The 15,032-nt window shown below is 40.9% G+C and overlaps 1 protein-coding gene across 1 annotated transcript in view; it reads right to left on the bottom strand.

The window, feature by feature from the left end:
- Positions 1-14,252, bottom strand: part of LOC149298129 (SWI/SNF-related matrix-associated actin-dependent regulator of chromatin subfamily A member 1-like) — a 57,462-nt gene extending 43,210 nt beyond the window's left edge. The window contains exons 1-3 of the mRNA XM_089487626.1: positions 14,052-14,252; positions 12,903-12,989; positions 1,358-1,524 (exon numbers count right to left, since the gene is read on the bottom strand). Coding sequence (XP_089343752.1) covers positions 1,358-1,524; positions 12,903-12,989; positions 14,052-14,252 — 455 coding nt within the window. The remainder of the gene's footprint in view (positions 1-1,357; positions 1,525-12,902; positions 12,990-14,051) is intronic.
- Between the last annotated feature and the right edge of the window lie 780 nt (positions 14,253-15,032).

Genomic DNA, 15,032 nt, shown 5'->3' with positions numbered 1-15,032 from the left:
GAAGAAAAAAAGTTTGGCTTTATATTATTTTTTCAACGAGGTCATGTTTTATGAACTGTGTTTGTAAACTAGATCATTAAAGGGTGTACATTTCCAGTGGTTCATATTTCAGTAGTGTTTCAATTTCAAGGGAAAATTGAACATTCCCATTGTATGCGCTGCAGAATATGATGGCGCTATATAAAACAAAATTTCATAATGACATACGTGCGTTTTATTCGCCTTGCTGTGGTCTGTACAGTGCAGTGGAGAGGTTTTGTGCCTTTTAATCTGCCATAACCATAAAAAAGGCTATATGGCTATATGTTCAAAATTCCCATTGTATGAACTAGAGCTACTCTTTCTTGCAATAAAGCGATCTAAAAAAAGATAAAAACAGTCTATATGTGAAAGGCTCTGCTTGTTATATAACTATGTTGTGTTTACAAGGCTGTGTCTAAAAGAGCATGCATTTGCAAATAAAGGAGAACTTGTAACCGTAGGTAAATAATGATTTACCTTGTTTTTGTGTACATCTTATGCTTATATATGCCTATGTTAACCTAAGAGTATTTTATTTTTAAGGAAGAAACATATATTCATGACACAGAGTACCAAATAAATATTTGATAGTATTAAAAAATTAAGAGTTTATTGTAAAATTGGTCAGTAGTAGCCTGTGAGCAGATACGAAGCTTAAAAAGCGTAAGTATTTCTCTGGAAAAATGTTAGGGCTCGTTTAAGAATTGCTATAATTCACTAACAGAACCCTGCAAATACAACTTTAAATATTAAATCTGTTGACATACCCTTGTATCTTGTAATATAGCTAAATAAAATTACAGCACATTAAAAGGTGCTTGAACATTTTTTTTTTTTTTTTATCGTCTTTGTAGTAGTATATTCCTTGAAGAGTTGTTTTTTATTTTGTTTGGGTAAGTAGGTTCTTCCATCTGGTTCCTACTCACCCTTGAGGACTTTGGTGGTTCCCTTCTTTGGAGAAGATCCAACCCTGCACAGGCGTATTGGTCAGAGAGGGAAGGGGTTTGCAGCCCCAGAAGATTCGGGATCAAGTAATGTAACTCCTCCTGAGCAATTTGTTTCGCCTCAGCCTCTCCATCAAATATAGAAACACTTCTACATTGGGCTTCAGTGCAAACCTGTTTCAAATTTTTTCATTTGTATATGTTCCTTATACCAGGCTGTACTATTTTTCTGCTAAAAAAGGATTGTAGGCCACACTCAAATACTTACTAAGCATGATAGACTTTGCAAATTAATAAAAACACAGGCACGGCAAATAATCTTTGAAACAAAACTCAAAAAAGAAATTGTATATGTGTCATATATTCAGAAGTGTATGAACAACATTACATACTCTCCAACTGATAATAAGGTCTGCTTTTCGTCTTTCTTCACTCTTGGACGTCCTAGTTTCACTTTTAGAGGAGATGTCGGAGATTTCTGTGCCGCAGGTTGAATGAAATGTGCAAACAATTCTGTCTGCTTAAGGAGAAATTCAAATCTTTTCGAGCAATCCGTTTTCTATAATACAGAATAAAAGAGGATCGGCACAGTATGAAAAAATACATTTTGTTTTACCATTTTTAAGATCCATAAGCCTTGGGATAAACAGAATTAACTATGACTGAGGCAGGAAATATTTCTTATGTTCACCTGGTTTTACCCAAAATGTTAGCTGTATGTAAAATTTGTATTTGTTTGCCTCTACACAGAATTATTAGTAGGGCTGCAACTAACGATTATTTTTTTTATTTATTTTTTTTTCCTTCCTTTTTCCTTTTTATTCAAATTTTTTTTTTTTCCAGAAAACATACATAAACGACATACAAAAAAAAAAAAAAAAAGACATTTTTATCCATGTTCTGTATATTAGCTTTTCGAATTTTCTAGCGAGTGTTACTCATCTTTCAGGGGTCTAGATTACCTTCAGTAACAAACTTTATTCTGTCTTCCCAAAGAGTGGAAATGTCAGAGTCCCAACGGGTTTGTATCAAGATTCCCTTTTCCATATTACACTGATATATTAATTGAGCTTTTATCTTAGCCCATAAAATTGGCTCCGCAGAACGCCAATTTCTGGCGATCACTATTTTTATTGCGGTCAGCACGTGTACAAGGAATTGGTTGCCTTTTTTTCCATCATTAGGTAAGTTTAAATGTAATAGTGCTTTTTCAGGGGTAAGTTCCCAATCTGATCCAAATTTATTTACTAAAGCATATGAAATCTTTTGCCATAATATTTTTATAGGGTTACAGTTCCACCATATGTGGAGCATGTCTCCATTCTCTGCACCACATCTCCAACAATTTGAGAGATTATTGGGGAACATTTTTGCCAAAACAGAGGGAACCAAATACCACCTGTTCATAAGTTTAAATTGGAGCTCATTTAAATTTAAGCAATGTATAGAGTCATATGTTATGTTTAAAGCTTTTTTCCAGTCTTCTTTGTTTATTATCATATCTAGATCTGTTTCCCATTTTGCTAAGGCAGGAAAAATATATTCAATTCTACATAACTTAATCAGCTTTAGAGATTTTGCCAAAAGGTTACTATATTGTTCTCCTTCCACTAATTGTTTAAATAGATTATATACCTGCATGTTCCAATTCTGACGCTGATTTTTTTGGAGAAGACTTTTTACCCTAAGGTATCTAAAACATTCTCCTATTGGGAGATTAAATTCAATTTGTAGTTGCTGGAACGTCTTAATTGTGTCTCCCTTAGTTAGATCTTGTATTTTATTTATACCGCTCTGTTTCCAAATAAAAAGATTTACATTTTCTATCATATATTCTAAATTGGAGATAGGTAGACTAGTTGGTATCATACCCTCTAGTCCCAGTTTTGATTTAATCTCATGCCAATTCCTTACTATATGCTGCAATGCTAAACTAGTTCCTGTTGCAGTAATTTCAGTGGCTTTCCTGGAGGAGATCCAGAACAAATATTGTAGGTCCCCATTTATGTTATTACCCAGTGATTCCCCTTTATACCAGATTTCCTGTCTTGCGTTGTTTGCTTGTGTTAAGATAGCCTGCATGAATAATGCCGCTTGTGCATATTCTCTTATCAGGGGGACTGCCAATCCACCTTGATTTCTATTTTTTATAATAACTTGAAATTTCAATCTAGGTTTTTTTCCTCCCCATATAAATTTATTAATCAATCATTGGATTAGTTCTAACCAGGTTACCGGAACCATATGTGGAACCATCCTGAAGATATAAATACATTTAGGCAAAGTATATGAATTAACCGCATTTATTCTCCCCCACCATGAAATATATAATCCTCTCCATTTTTTAAAAGACAGGTTCATATCTCTGATTAGGGGGAGGAGATTAATCTCCATCCAGGATTTAGGTACAGAGTTAATTCTTATTCCCAAGTAGGTAAAATTATCTTTAACCCATTTAAATCCCAATGTCTCAATGCATTGTCTTTGTATACTATCCAAATTAAAGGGTAAAGCCGTCGACTTATCAATATTCAACTTATAGTTAGAGACCCAGCTATATTGATCTATCCATTTCATAATATGTTTTATGGAGTTTATTGGGTCCCTAATTGTCAATAGCACATCGTCTGCATATAGTTTAATTTTTTGCATTCTCCCTTTTCCACAGCCCTTCACATTTTGATCCGCCCTGATGTCTCTGGCTAGGGGTTCTAGAGATAAAACATATAGTAGCGGAGAGAGAGGACAGCCCTGACGAGTGCCATTCGAAAAGGGGAACCACTTCGATATGATTCCAGGACCTACTACTTTACCCATTGGTTTAGTGTATAGAGCAATTATTGCATGGTATATTCGTCCTCGAAATCCAAAGGCTTTCAATACTCCTGCCATAAATCTCCAACTGACCCTTTAATAATCGATTAGTTGGCCGATTATTTTTTTCGATTAATCGGATAAAAAAATTCATTTTTTTTAAATTTAAAATAATGTAATAAAAAACGTACAATTTACACTTTCATCTCTTTATTGCAATGGCCTCTCGCTATTCACCTTCTTATTTTACTGACATAATAAAAGCTACAAGAACCCAAACACAGTGTTTCTCAAACTAGGTTTTAATACAAAGTTATTAGTAAATATTAATTCATATGTTAACTATTTTTCATATTTAATAAAAACTGAGAAAAAAGCCTTGTTTATATTTTCTTTCATTTACCAAACTGCCCCCAGTTATGCACATCTGACCCCCAGCTTGCCACTATATGCTTTATACCTCTTATATGCCAGAGATTCCACTGTGCCCCTGATATGCCACTGTGCCCCCGATATGCCTTATACTCCTTATATGCCAGTGATATCCAACTGATCCCCCTGATATACCTTTTACCCCCAGATATGTCTTATGTCCCCCTGATATGCCTTATAACTTCCAATATGCCACTCGCCCCCGTTTATGACTTATACCTCCCTATATGCCACTGTGCACCCTGATATGCCACTCCGCTCCCCATAATTGCCCTGCACCACCCTGAAATTCTCCCTGATTCACACTCTGCCTCCCCAGATATGCCACTCTGAAATTCCTTATACCCCCCATACACCACTCTACCTCCCCTATACACTCCCCCAGATATGCCATTCTGCCTCCCTGAAATTCATTATACCCCCCATACACCACTCTGCCTCCTCCCCCTCCCATACTCCACTCTGCCCCCTCCCATACTCCACTCTGCCTCCTCCCATACTCCACTCTGCCTCCTCCCCCCCTCCCATACTCCACTTTGCCTCCTCCCCCCTCCCATACACCACTCTGCCTCCTCCCCCCTCCCATACTCCACTCTGCCCCCTCCCATACTCCACTCTGCCTCCTCCCATACTCCACTCTGCCTCCTCCCCCCCTCCCATACTCCACTCTGCCTCCTCCCATACTCCACTCTGCCTCCCCCCCACTCCCATACTCCACTTTGCCTCCTCCCCCCTCCCATACACCACTTTGCCTCCTCCCCCCTCCCATACACCATTTTGCCTCCTCCCCCCCTCCCATACACCACTTTGCCTCCTCCCCCCCTCCCATACACCACTCTGCCTCCTCCCATACTCCACTCTGCCTCCTCCCCCCTCCCATACTCCACTCTGCCTCCTCCCCCCTCCCATACACCACTCTGCCTCCGATCTCTGTTTGAGGTCGGATTATATAAGGATAAAATCGATAAAAATCGATTCGACTAATCGATAATGAAAATCGTTGACAACCATTTTCCTTATCGATTATTATCGATTTTATCGATTTGTTGTTTCAGCCCTAATTATTAGCCACATTTTTGCACAACTTTTTTATTTACATTTGCTCGATATAAGACAAGGAATTTCCCCCCCCCAGCAAAATTTTAATTCAGATTCACATAGAAAGAGAGATGCAGAAACGCCTCTTCCTTATTCCTCTAATCAGGGAAGAGAGTGTGTGTGGAGGCTTCGCCCTTTTGGAGAAGTCCTACATAATGGAGCTGATACCAGGGAGAATCAGACGAAGAATGATGACAAAGGTAGTAGACAAGGCAGGGAGACATTGACAGAGCGTGAGAGAGTGAATGAGACTGTGAGTGAGAGTGTGAGAACAAGGAAAGCAAAAACAGTGGTTTTGATTTTTTTTCCCAAAGGAGCTGTCTTATATTTAGACTTTTTTTCTTTCATTAAGATCCAAATTTGGGGGGGTTGTCTGAAACAGGGTCCTCATATAACCTAGCAAATACAATTGTCAGAAACCACTTTTTCGCTGCCTGAACCATGGCTTTTTTTTCCCTGTGGCATTTAAATCTGCTACCACTAGTGGCCACCCTCTGGAGCACTCAGAATGCAATTACTAGGATCAGGTGTGCCTTGTTACCTGGGTTGAGCCCTAGTCAACACATCCAGCTGGGCCTTGTTACCTGGATTACCCTGCCTTTATGAACCTGCCCTGCCCTTGAGTCAGGGCCTTTGTATTGAAGTCTATGGACCTTTCTGCTGTGGCTCTGCACCTGCACCGTTCCTGGTTCCCTGCTTTGTGTCCTGATCAAGTGGATTCCCTGCTTTGTGTCCTTCCAAGCGGGCTCTCTGCCTTTCGTGCCCTTCCAAGCGGGCTGTGTGCCTTTCGTGCCCTTCCAAGCGGGCTGCGTGCCTTTCGTACCCTTCCAAGCGGGCTCTCTGCCTTTTGTGCCCTTCCAAGCGAGCTCTCTGCCTTTCGTGCCCTTCCAAGCGAGCTCTCTGCCTTTCGTGCTCTTCCAAGCGAGCTCTCTGCCTTTCGTGCCCTTCCAAGCGGGGTCTCTGCCTTTCGTGCCCTTCCAAGCGGGCTCTCTGCCTTTTGTGCCCTTCCAAGCGGGCTCTCTGCCTTTCGTGCCCTTCCAAGCGGGCTCTCTGCCTTTCGTGCCCTTCCAAGCTGGCTCACCGCCAAAAGACGTATTACCGGTATTTTATTTTGCCATACGTCCGGTTTCTTGCTTAGACTGTATTACCCTTATTTGCTGGTCCTGTTATATACATAAAATACACTGCATTACCTGGATTTCTGCTTGTGGTGTCTTTGTTTGCATAATGATGCACCGTGGGTTACAGACCGAACCCCAAGTATCCCCTGCACATGGGCTCCTACCCGACCTTATCACCCGAGTCCTGACAACAATACAGAAGTTGTATATTTCATAAATCACTTTTTCTTGTATCAAGTATTGCTTGAAAAAAACAAAACATTTAAATACTTATTTTTAATCAAAAATATATTCACTTCTCCATTGCTTGGAGAAATCTAATTCTCCAACATAACTGCAAATATTGGGACTTAGTTACACTATATCGACAAAGGTATTGGGACACCTGACCGTTTCACAGTCAGAGAGACTTTTATGGTATTGCATTCTTAATACATAAACAACCAATGTAGTCGGTCCCCCCTTGTGGGTATAACAGCTTCCACTCTTTATCGAAGACTTTTCACAAGATTTTGGAGTATTTTTGGGGGATTTTTTGCCCAATCATCCAGTCGAGCATTTGTGAGATCAGGCACTGATGTTGGAGAAGGCCTGGTTCATAATCTCCATTCTAGTTCAGCCAAAAGGTGTTTGATTTGGGTTGGGGTGCAGCCAGTCAAGTTCTTCCACACCAAACTCATCCAACCATGTCTTTATGGAGCTTGCTTTGTGCACTGGGGCACAGTCATGCTGGAATAAAAGAGGGTCTTCCCTAAACTGTTCCCATAAAGTTGGACGCATTGTATTGTCCCAAATGTTGTGGTACATTAAAGCATTATGATTTCCCTTCACTGGAAGTAAAGGGCTCAAACCCTAAAAAACAACCTCATACCATTATCCCTCCTCCACCAACCTTTACAGTTGGCACAATGCAGTCACGTTCTCCTGACATCCACCAAACCTAAACTCGCCCGTCAAAACTGTCAAACAGAGAAGCGTGATTCGTCACTCCACAGAATACGTTTCCACAGCCAAAGTCCAGCGGCGGCGTGCGTCACACCACTCAATCCGACACTTGCATGCACCTGCTTGGGCATGGAAACCAATTCCATGAAGCTCCCGCTGCACACTTTTGTGTTCTGATATTGATGCAGTTGCCTTGGTGACTTTTATTCACCATGCGCATCAGCACTCAGTGACCCAGCTTTGTGACTTTACGTGGTCTTAGGCTTCATTGCTGCTGTTCCTAAACCGTTCTTTTTTTCCAGTAATAACACTTACAGCTGACTGTGGAATATCAAGCAGGGATGTCATTTCATGAACTGAACTGAGCTCTTCAGAACGACCCATTCTTTTCACAAATGTTTTTAAATGCAAAGTACAAGGCTAGGTGCTTGATTTTATACACCAGTGGCAATGGGTCTGATTGACTCAATAATTAAGAGGTGTGTCCCAATACTTTGTCAATATAGTGCATGTTCTATGCTACCAGATCTCAAATTCAGGAATAACATTCTGAAAACTCCAGAAAAACACATTATAAATTAATTCATTTGTTAAAATAAAATTCTAAAAAGGTGTCAAAATGCCAGGATCCCGAGCCGAGACCCGACGGAGTGACTAGCCGCGGGTACCTGGTCCAACGATGCTGTTCCGGCTCCCTCTTTATTCTCTGGCTGCATGGCCGGCTCTGGACACACGCACGCTCCCTCTCTCCTTTATCCGTGCTCGAATGGAGACGTACGTCAAAGATGTCACGCACAGGGGCAGGCCTCCCCCTGGAGGCAGGTTTAAAAACCGGCACTGAGTACTACTCAGTGCTCAGTTATTGTGCCTAGTAGAGCTCTTCCTTGCCTTGATATTTGATTCCTGTTGCTAACCCCGGATTATCCTTTTTCTATGCTGCCTTCTGTGACCCTGACCCTGGCTATTGTTTATTGGACTACGCTGCCTTCTGTGACCATGAACTCGGCTATTGTATATTGGACTATGCTGCCTCCCATGACCCTGACCCTGGCTAGTTACTGGACTTCGCTGTATTTAGTGAATCAGACCCTGCCTACACCTCCTGTTCAAAGTTGATACTTTTATTGGGTTACATAAGATTTTAAGACCTCAGATGACTACTCTTCAGATGATTCTTATGTTTTTCTACCTAGTGATATACTGTTTATTGTCACCTAGATGGACTTTGTGTGCAAAGCTACTATTAAGGGGGGTGGTATTTACAATGAAAATGTAAAAATTTTTCATGCTCATTAACACACTTACTTTTAACCGTAAAATAAACCTGTACTTACACCACAAGATGGCACCAAAATACCAGTAACACATACACAGACCAATACAATAATTAAATTCAACTTTTTATTAAGAAAATAACACAAATTTTGATCTTGACTACAGAATCATGTAATAGGATTATGCATAGCTGATATGATATACGAAATATACATTTATACATTACTGTGGAAATGTTTTAGGCAGGTGTAAAAATATACTGTAAAGTATGCTTCAAAAAATAGACATGCTAATAGTTTTTTTTTTATCACTTAAAATCCATAGTGAGTGAACAGAACAAAAATCTAAATCCAATTAATATCCTCCCTTTGCCTTCAAAACAGCATCAATTCTTCTAGGTAAACCTGCACAAAGTCAGGGATTTTGTGGGCATATAGTTAGGAGCCAGGATTTTTTTTTAAACTAACAGTTGGTGAGGAGTGATCTGATCATCATCAGCCCACTTACTAAACTCACAGCATTTATTTTTTTTTATTTTTTTTTTAAACTCTTTAAATGCTGATGTTCCATTGGAGCACAGCATTGACTGATATTTAGTCCCCACAAGCTTGTGGGGAAAAATGTTAAACCCTGCAATGCCATGAATGTGTCATACACAATTGTGGCATTGAAGGGGTTAACGCTGCACTGTCGCTCTCATGGAGCAATCTGTCAGCTGGGACGCAATTGCTGGTCTATAGACCAGCCATTGCAGGGGGGAGTCTCTGATGACTGCTGTAGGCTTCCATGCCTACAGGAATCATCAAAGGGCTTGTGGGGGCTCGTTTTTGCTGTTGCTGGTCTGCCTGGAAGCAGACCACCAGCAGCAGAGCCTCGTACAAAACGGAAATTAACCACTAAAATGCAGCAATCGCGGCATTGAAGGGGTTAACGCTGCACTTTCGCTCTCATGGAGCGACCAGGCAGCAGGGGGGTGTTGTGTCAGTCAATCAACACTCAACCACCTTCCCTGAAGGTGCCTGTGGCAGCTGAAAACGCGATTGCTGTTTTTTCTGCAACGTTGGGAGCAGGGCCGGCCGAAGACTTAACGCCGCCTGGGGCGAAGTTTAAAATGCCGCCCCCCGCCGACGCCGGGGGGGGGCGGCATTATCTACCCCCCCACCGGTACTTACCCTTAAACAGTCCTGCGGCGAGTCTCCCTGTGCTGCCACGGTGCCGGCTTGTAATGCTGAGCGCCGGAAATTCACGTCACTTCCGGCGCTCTGCATTACAAGCCGGCACAGAGACCGAACAGGGAAACTCGCCGCAGAGGAGAGAGAGAGGGGCGCCGAGCGGGTAAGCGAAAACCACTCGGTGCCCCTCTCTCTCTCTCTCCTCCGCTTCAAAAAAAACCCCATACCAAAAAGCCCCAGTCGGCTCCATTGTAGGGCCGGCCCTGCGTGGGAGTGATCTCAGGCTCGGGGGTGGGCTCGTAGTGGCTGTGCTGGTCTGCCCAGACTCCTGGGCAGACAGCAGCAGCTCCCCTGCGTGGCAATTTTTTGTGGATGTAACAGGCTGACAAACACCTAGGCGCCAGGACAAAATTCTCTGTCGCCATGGCGACCTGGCGCCTGAGATTTGTCGAGCCCTGAGTTAGGTATATTATTAAACAATTGTACCAAACAGGTGCTGATAATATGTAGGCTGAAACACAATCTTTAACTGAAACAGAAACAACTGTGTAGGAGAAAAATAACCGGGTGAAGAACAGCCCAACTCACTAACTAGTTGAGGCTGCTGAAGAGTTTAATGTCAAAAGTCATACACCATGGCAAGACTAAGCACAGCAGCTTTGAGGACTGTAAACACGGTGGATGGCCAAGGAAACTTGAAAGACACATCATGCTTACTTCCCTTTGCAAATGGAAGATGTCCAGCAGGGCCATCAGCTCGACATTACTAGATAACAGAAGGGCCCTGGTACACCCATCTACTGTCTTGAAACGTCTGGTCGGAAGTGGTCTTCATGAAAGACCAAAAAGCTATACCTCCAATGTGGAAACCAAGCCAAGCAACTCAACTATTCACAAAAACACAGGAACTGGGGTGCAGAAAAAGGGCAGCAGTTGCTCTTGACTGATGAGTGAAATGTTAAATATCTGGCAATAGCAGAAGGCAGTTTGTTCTAAGGAGGGCTGGAGAGCCGTACAAGAATGAGTATTTGCAGGTAACAGTGAAGCATGATGGAGGTTCCTTGTAAGTTTGGGGCTGCATTTCTGCAAACTGAGTTGGAGATGGAGTCAGAATTAAAGGCAGTAAAAGGCATCCGACTGGACCCAAATTTTTTCTGCAGTACGGCAATGACCCCAAACATACAGCCGAAGTCATTAAGAACCATCTTTAAATAGTCCTTAAGGTTAGCCTGTCAGGGATTACATGGAGAGAGAAGCAACTGATGTGAAAAAATCCACAGAACTGTCGTTAGTTTTCCAAGATCGAACACCTACCTGCTGAGTTTCTTAAAAACTGCGTAAGTCTTCCTAGAAGAACTGAAGCTGTTTTGAAGGCAATTTGAGGTCACAAGTATTTGACTTAGATTCTTGTGACCAAATGATAAATAATGTATTCCTAAATATTAAGTAACACTGAGACAAAATAAAAATTTAACAAAGATAAAAAAGTAAGTTAAATTGCCATTTTTCTGAATATCACCTTCATACACCATTTGCTTGTATGTGTGTGACACTTTGTATCCTATTCAAATGATAACATCCTACTATACACGTGAGCTGTGTTTATACTTTAACTATAAACACCTAATATTAATTCTATCAGTAAAGATCTGCCAGTGCTTCTACCAGTGTTCTTGGAAGTGCTCCTGTGCCTTGGAAGGAGATAAGTTGAAATACCTTTTGCTATCATGTCAAATGAGCTTTGTGAAGCAATTTGAGGACAAGTGTAGCACAGCAAAAAAACTCCCTGCGACAAACTGAGAAAGCTGAATATTTCTAATGGTGCAGTACAATGCACAATAAAGAGATTACTACCTATATGGGACATGTGTTGGTGAAAGTTATATGTGACCCTGGCATTGTCAATATACCAACGGGTTGGATTTTATTTGCAGCAATTATCGTGTATGAGGTTAGTAGCTCCCTTGAAGTGCAAGATACGTAGTTGGCTTAAATGAGTTAGAGTGGCACTCTGAGCTCCCCCTTTCACAAACATTTCTGAAGTATTAAAGAGGCTGCCATCTTACCTCTTTTAGGCAGCAGAGACTTCAGTTAAAGAGAAAAGCCACATGCTTAATGTTAAAAGTGCTGGCTTCCTCTGAAAGTAAGAGAGAGCTGCAGATAGATCAAAGGACAATCATCAGCTTCCCCAAGAAAAAAAAAGTGAAATAAAAGTGAATGTGGCCGCATAAAAACATGGTAACAGGTGCTGTGGAGGGGGATAAAGTCACAGCATGATGTTGGTTAAAAAACCTTATCCCTGCTACTGGTTGAGGTTCAGGAATAGTGACATCACAACTGCCCACCCTATAGTTTTAATAACTTTAACTGTCCCTCGTTTAAGTGTAAACTGCTTATAGGATTGTCAGCTTAATGTTACTTTAGCAAATTGGTCCGGTGTCTGGTAGTGAAAAAATATATAAAACTCAAAGGGTTAACAGTTTAATTTAATTAGATGTTATATCCAGTTCTATTTTAAAAATCTTTTTTTTGGGGATCGGTAAAGCTAGCGAAACGCTGCTCAGCTGTTTACCCTCCTGATGTCATATATTGATTCACTGAACTGTCTAAGCAGGTTGATTGCATGCACAGTGTGTAACTATTTTGGTGGGGTAGCAAAGCCGCATACTACTCCTGGCTTAATGCAAAAGCTTAATTACTGAATTAATAACATAAATAATATAGTATACATATTTATTTTAATGTATAAATTTAAACTAATAACTGTTATATTTTATTTAATAAAGAAACATTCCACTGTCTGCTTTGCAATTATCTTATCATTATGGGCCATTTTCTCAAAGGCAAATACAATGTTATCAAGCCAAAAAGCTTTACTACAGTGACTGACAGAGCACAGAGCGACTGACAGAGTTGTTTTTAAAGAATGGGCAATGCAACATCCTTATTCCCCTTTCTAACTTTCCTTTTCACATCCTGTCAGTAAAACTTGTAGTTTCCTGCTATTGTGTTCGTAAACCATTTACACACAAAGTAGGCCATGACAAGTTTAGCTGTTTTCACAGCAGCAGAATACCTACCATCTTTTCTTCGTATTCTGGATCCATTTCCTTTTCTGGACGAGAAGCTTTTGGAGGAAGTTTCAGCTGGAAGGGGGGATCACTTTCCTATAGAACATATAATAAATATATTAATGCAGTTAAGCAAATGTAACTGGAATATAATACACTTTTTTTTCTTCAATATTACATTTTAAACTTAATATATCATGAAAATAGCTGGCCTTGTATAATCTATTATGTAATCAGAGATTTATTTAACCCCTCTTACTCGTAGTACAGTTTGGGACAAAGGCTCTTTGTTGCTGTTTAGCTGTAATTTTCCTTCCTCATTTTGTGCCCTTACATATATCATATAGTTTTTTTCACCATATCATTTCATTACTATAAAAAAGATAAAATATGGTGACTTTTTTGTTAAAAAAAAGGACTCATTTTATTTGAAAAATATTTTACTTATCTGCAAAAACGAATGAAAAAACCTGATAAATAGAGTCTGATATTTGTCCTGAGTTTATAAATACCCAATGTTTTTATGGGTTTTTTTGCAAGTTATTGGGCAACAATTACAACTAGCGTTTTCAAAACCATTTTTTCCCCGAAATCTGGTCATTCTGCCTCTTGTGGTATTTAGGACATCTTTGAAGCCAGCCAATGCAATTTACCCCATCAAACCATATATTTTTTAAACTAGACACCCCAAGGTATTTTAAATGCTGGTATTTTAACCCTTTCAATGCACTAACTATACCATCAGCCTTTGTCAAACTTTATGGTAGTTTTTTTTTCACAGACATTGTACTTCAGGTGTGAATTTACCGCTCCTGGTATATGTCACTGTCAAACAGCCCAATATGTGTTTAGTAGCATCTCCTGAGTACAGCGTCACACCCCATGCATGGGTTTATGGGTTATTTGGGAGATTAAAGGCCATCTTTGTGAAGTGTGCATATTTCTGCATTTGGACATCTGGTCAGTCTGTTCCCAGAAGCCGGCCAATTCGATTTACCCCATGAACTCATACATTTTTTAAAACTAGGGCACCCCATGGGCATTTAAAATGTCAATATTTTAACTCTTTCCATGTGACAAGTTTTGTAAAGATATAGAGCCAATTGTCTTTGATGATTGGTTTGGCGGCGGCCATTTTTTTTGGAGGGCTTTCCTCACATGATCCACGGCCAGCCTCACTTGTGAGGCTTCCGTGGATGCTGCAAAGCCAGCGAGCGCAGCAAAAACGCTGAGATCGCGGCAATGCAGGTATTTAACAGCAGCCTGTACATTGTCACCAATGCACTGCATCGTGACCCCGTACATGTGCGGGCTTTGTCGTGAAAGGGTTAAAGACACCTTATTGATTGCAATTTGCATCGTGAAAAGCCAGTTCAGCCACTCATGCATAGAAATTTGCTAGGTTTGGCTTTTAATTAGCAATCTACGATGGACAACAAATATTTAAAGAGAATGGGATACAAAAGTCACTGGACTTTTTTTGCAGGTCCAGCCTTTTTAAGTTAGACAAAGACATAATAGGCAAAAGTAATAGTGATTTATTTGACAGTCATGTCCTCACATTGTTAGAAGTACTGCTCTACCTGCAGCCATACATGGAACCCCGACAGTACCCCCCTCTAGGATCGACCTCCAGGTGGTTGGCAGCGGATGTTGATATAACTCCTCAGGTCCTTCCAGTGGACCAGGAATTATAGAACCCCCCCCCGAAGTATCTTGAGTCTATGATGGTATGATGGCCTGGACTTCACAGTGTCAGCATCCTCCACTTTGTCAGGACCAGGAGCAGTTGTGCATAACTGACAGGTATGAACAGGGAAACATGGAAGGCCTTGGGAAAACAGAGACTGCGAGGAAGGAGAAGCTCCTTTGCCTCCGCATTAATGCATCTCTTTCTTGGAAAAGTCCTAGCGGAAAACAAAAATCACCTGGTAGGAGTGTTTTTTCATCTAATGTCTACATGTATCTTTTGTTTCTGTCTGGAAGCTCATTGCTTGTGCAGATTGTGTAAATGTTCATCTAGGGCTGGAATACAGGCATCAGAGAATACCGTAGGGATACACAGAGGTACAGAGTTGATGCCATAATGGCAATTGAAAGGAGTGGTTTGAATAGACTCCTGCAGGGCATCATTTTTGG

This window comes from Sceloporus occidentalis, unplaced genomic scaffold (assembly GCF_023333645.1).
Source record: "Sceloporus occidentalis isolate IW3139 unplaced genomic scaffold, rSceOcc1.0.p SCAF_34, whole genome shotgun sequence".
Lineage (NCBI taxonomy): Eukaryota > Metazoa > Chordata > Lepidosauria > Squamata > Phrynosomatidae > Sceloporus > Sceloporus occidentalis.
This window is presented reverse-complemented; position numbering and strand designations above follow the sequence as displayed.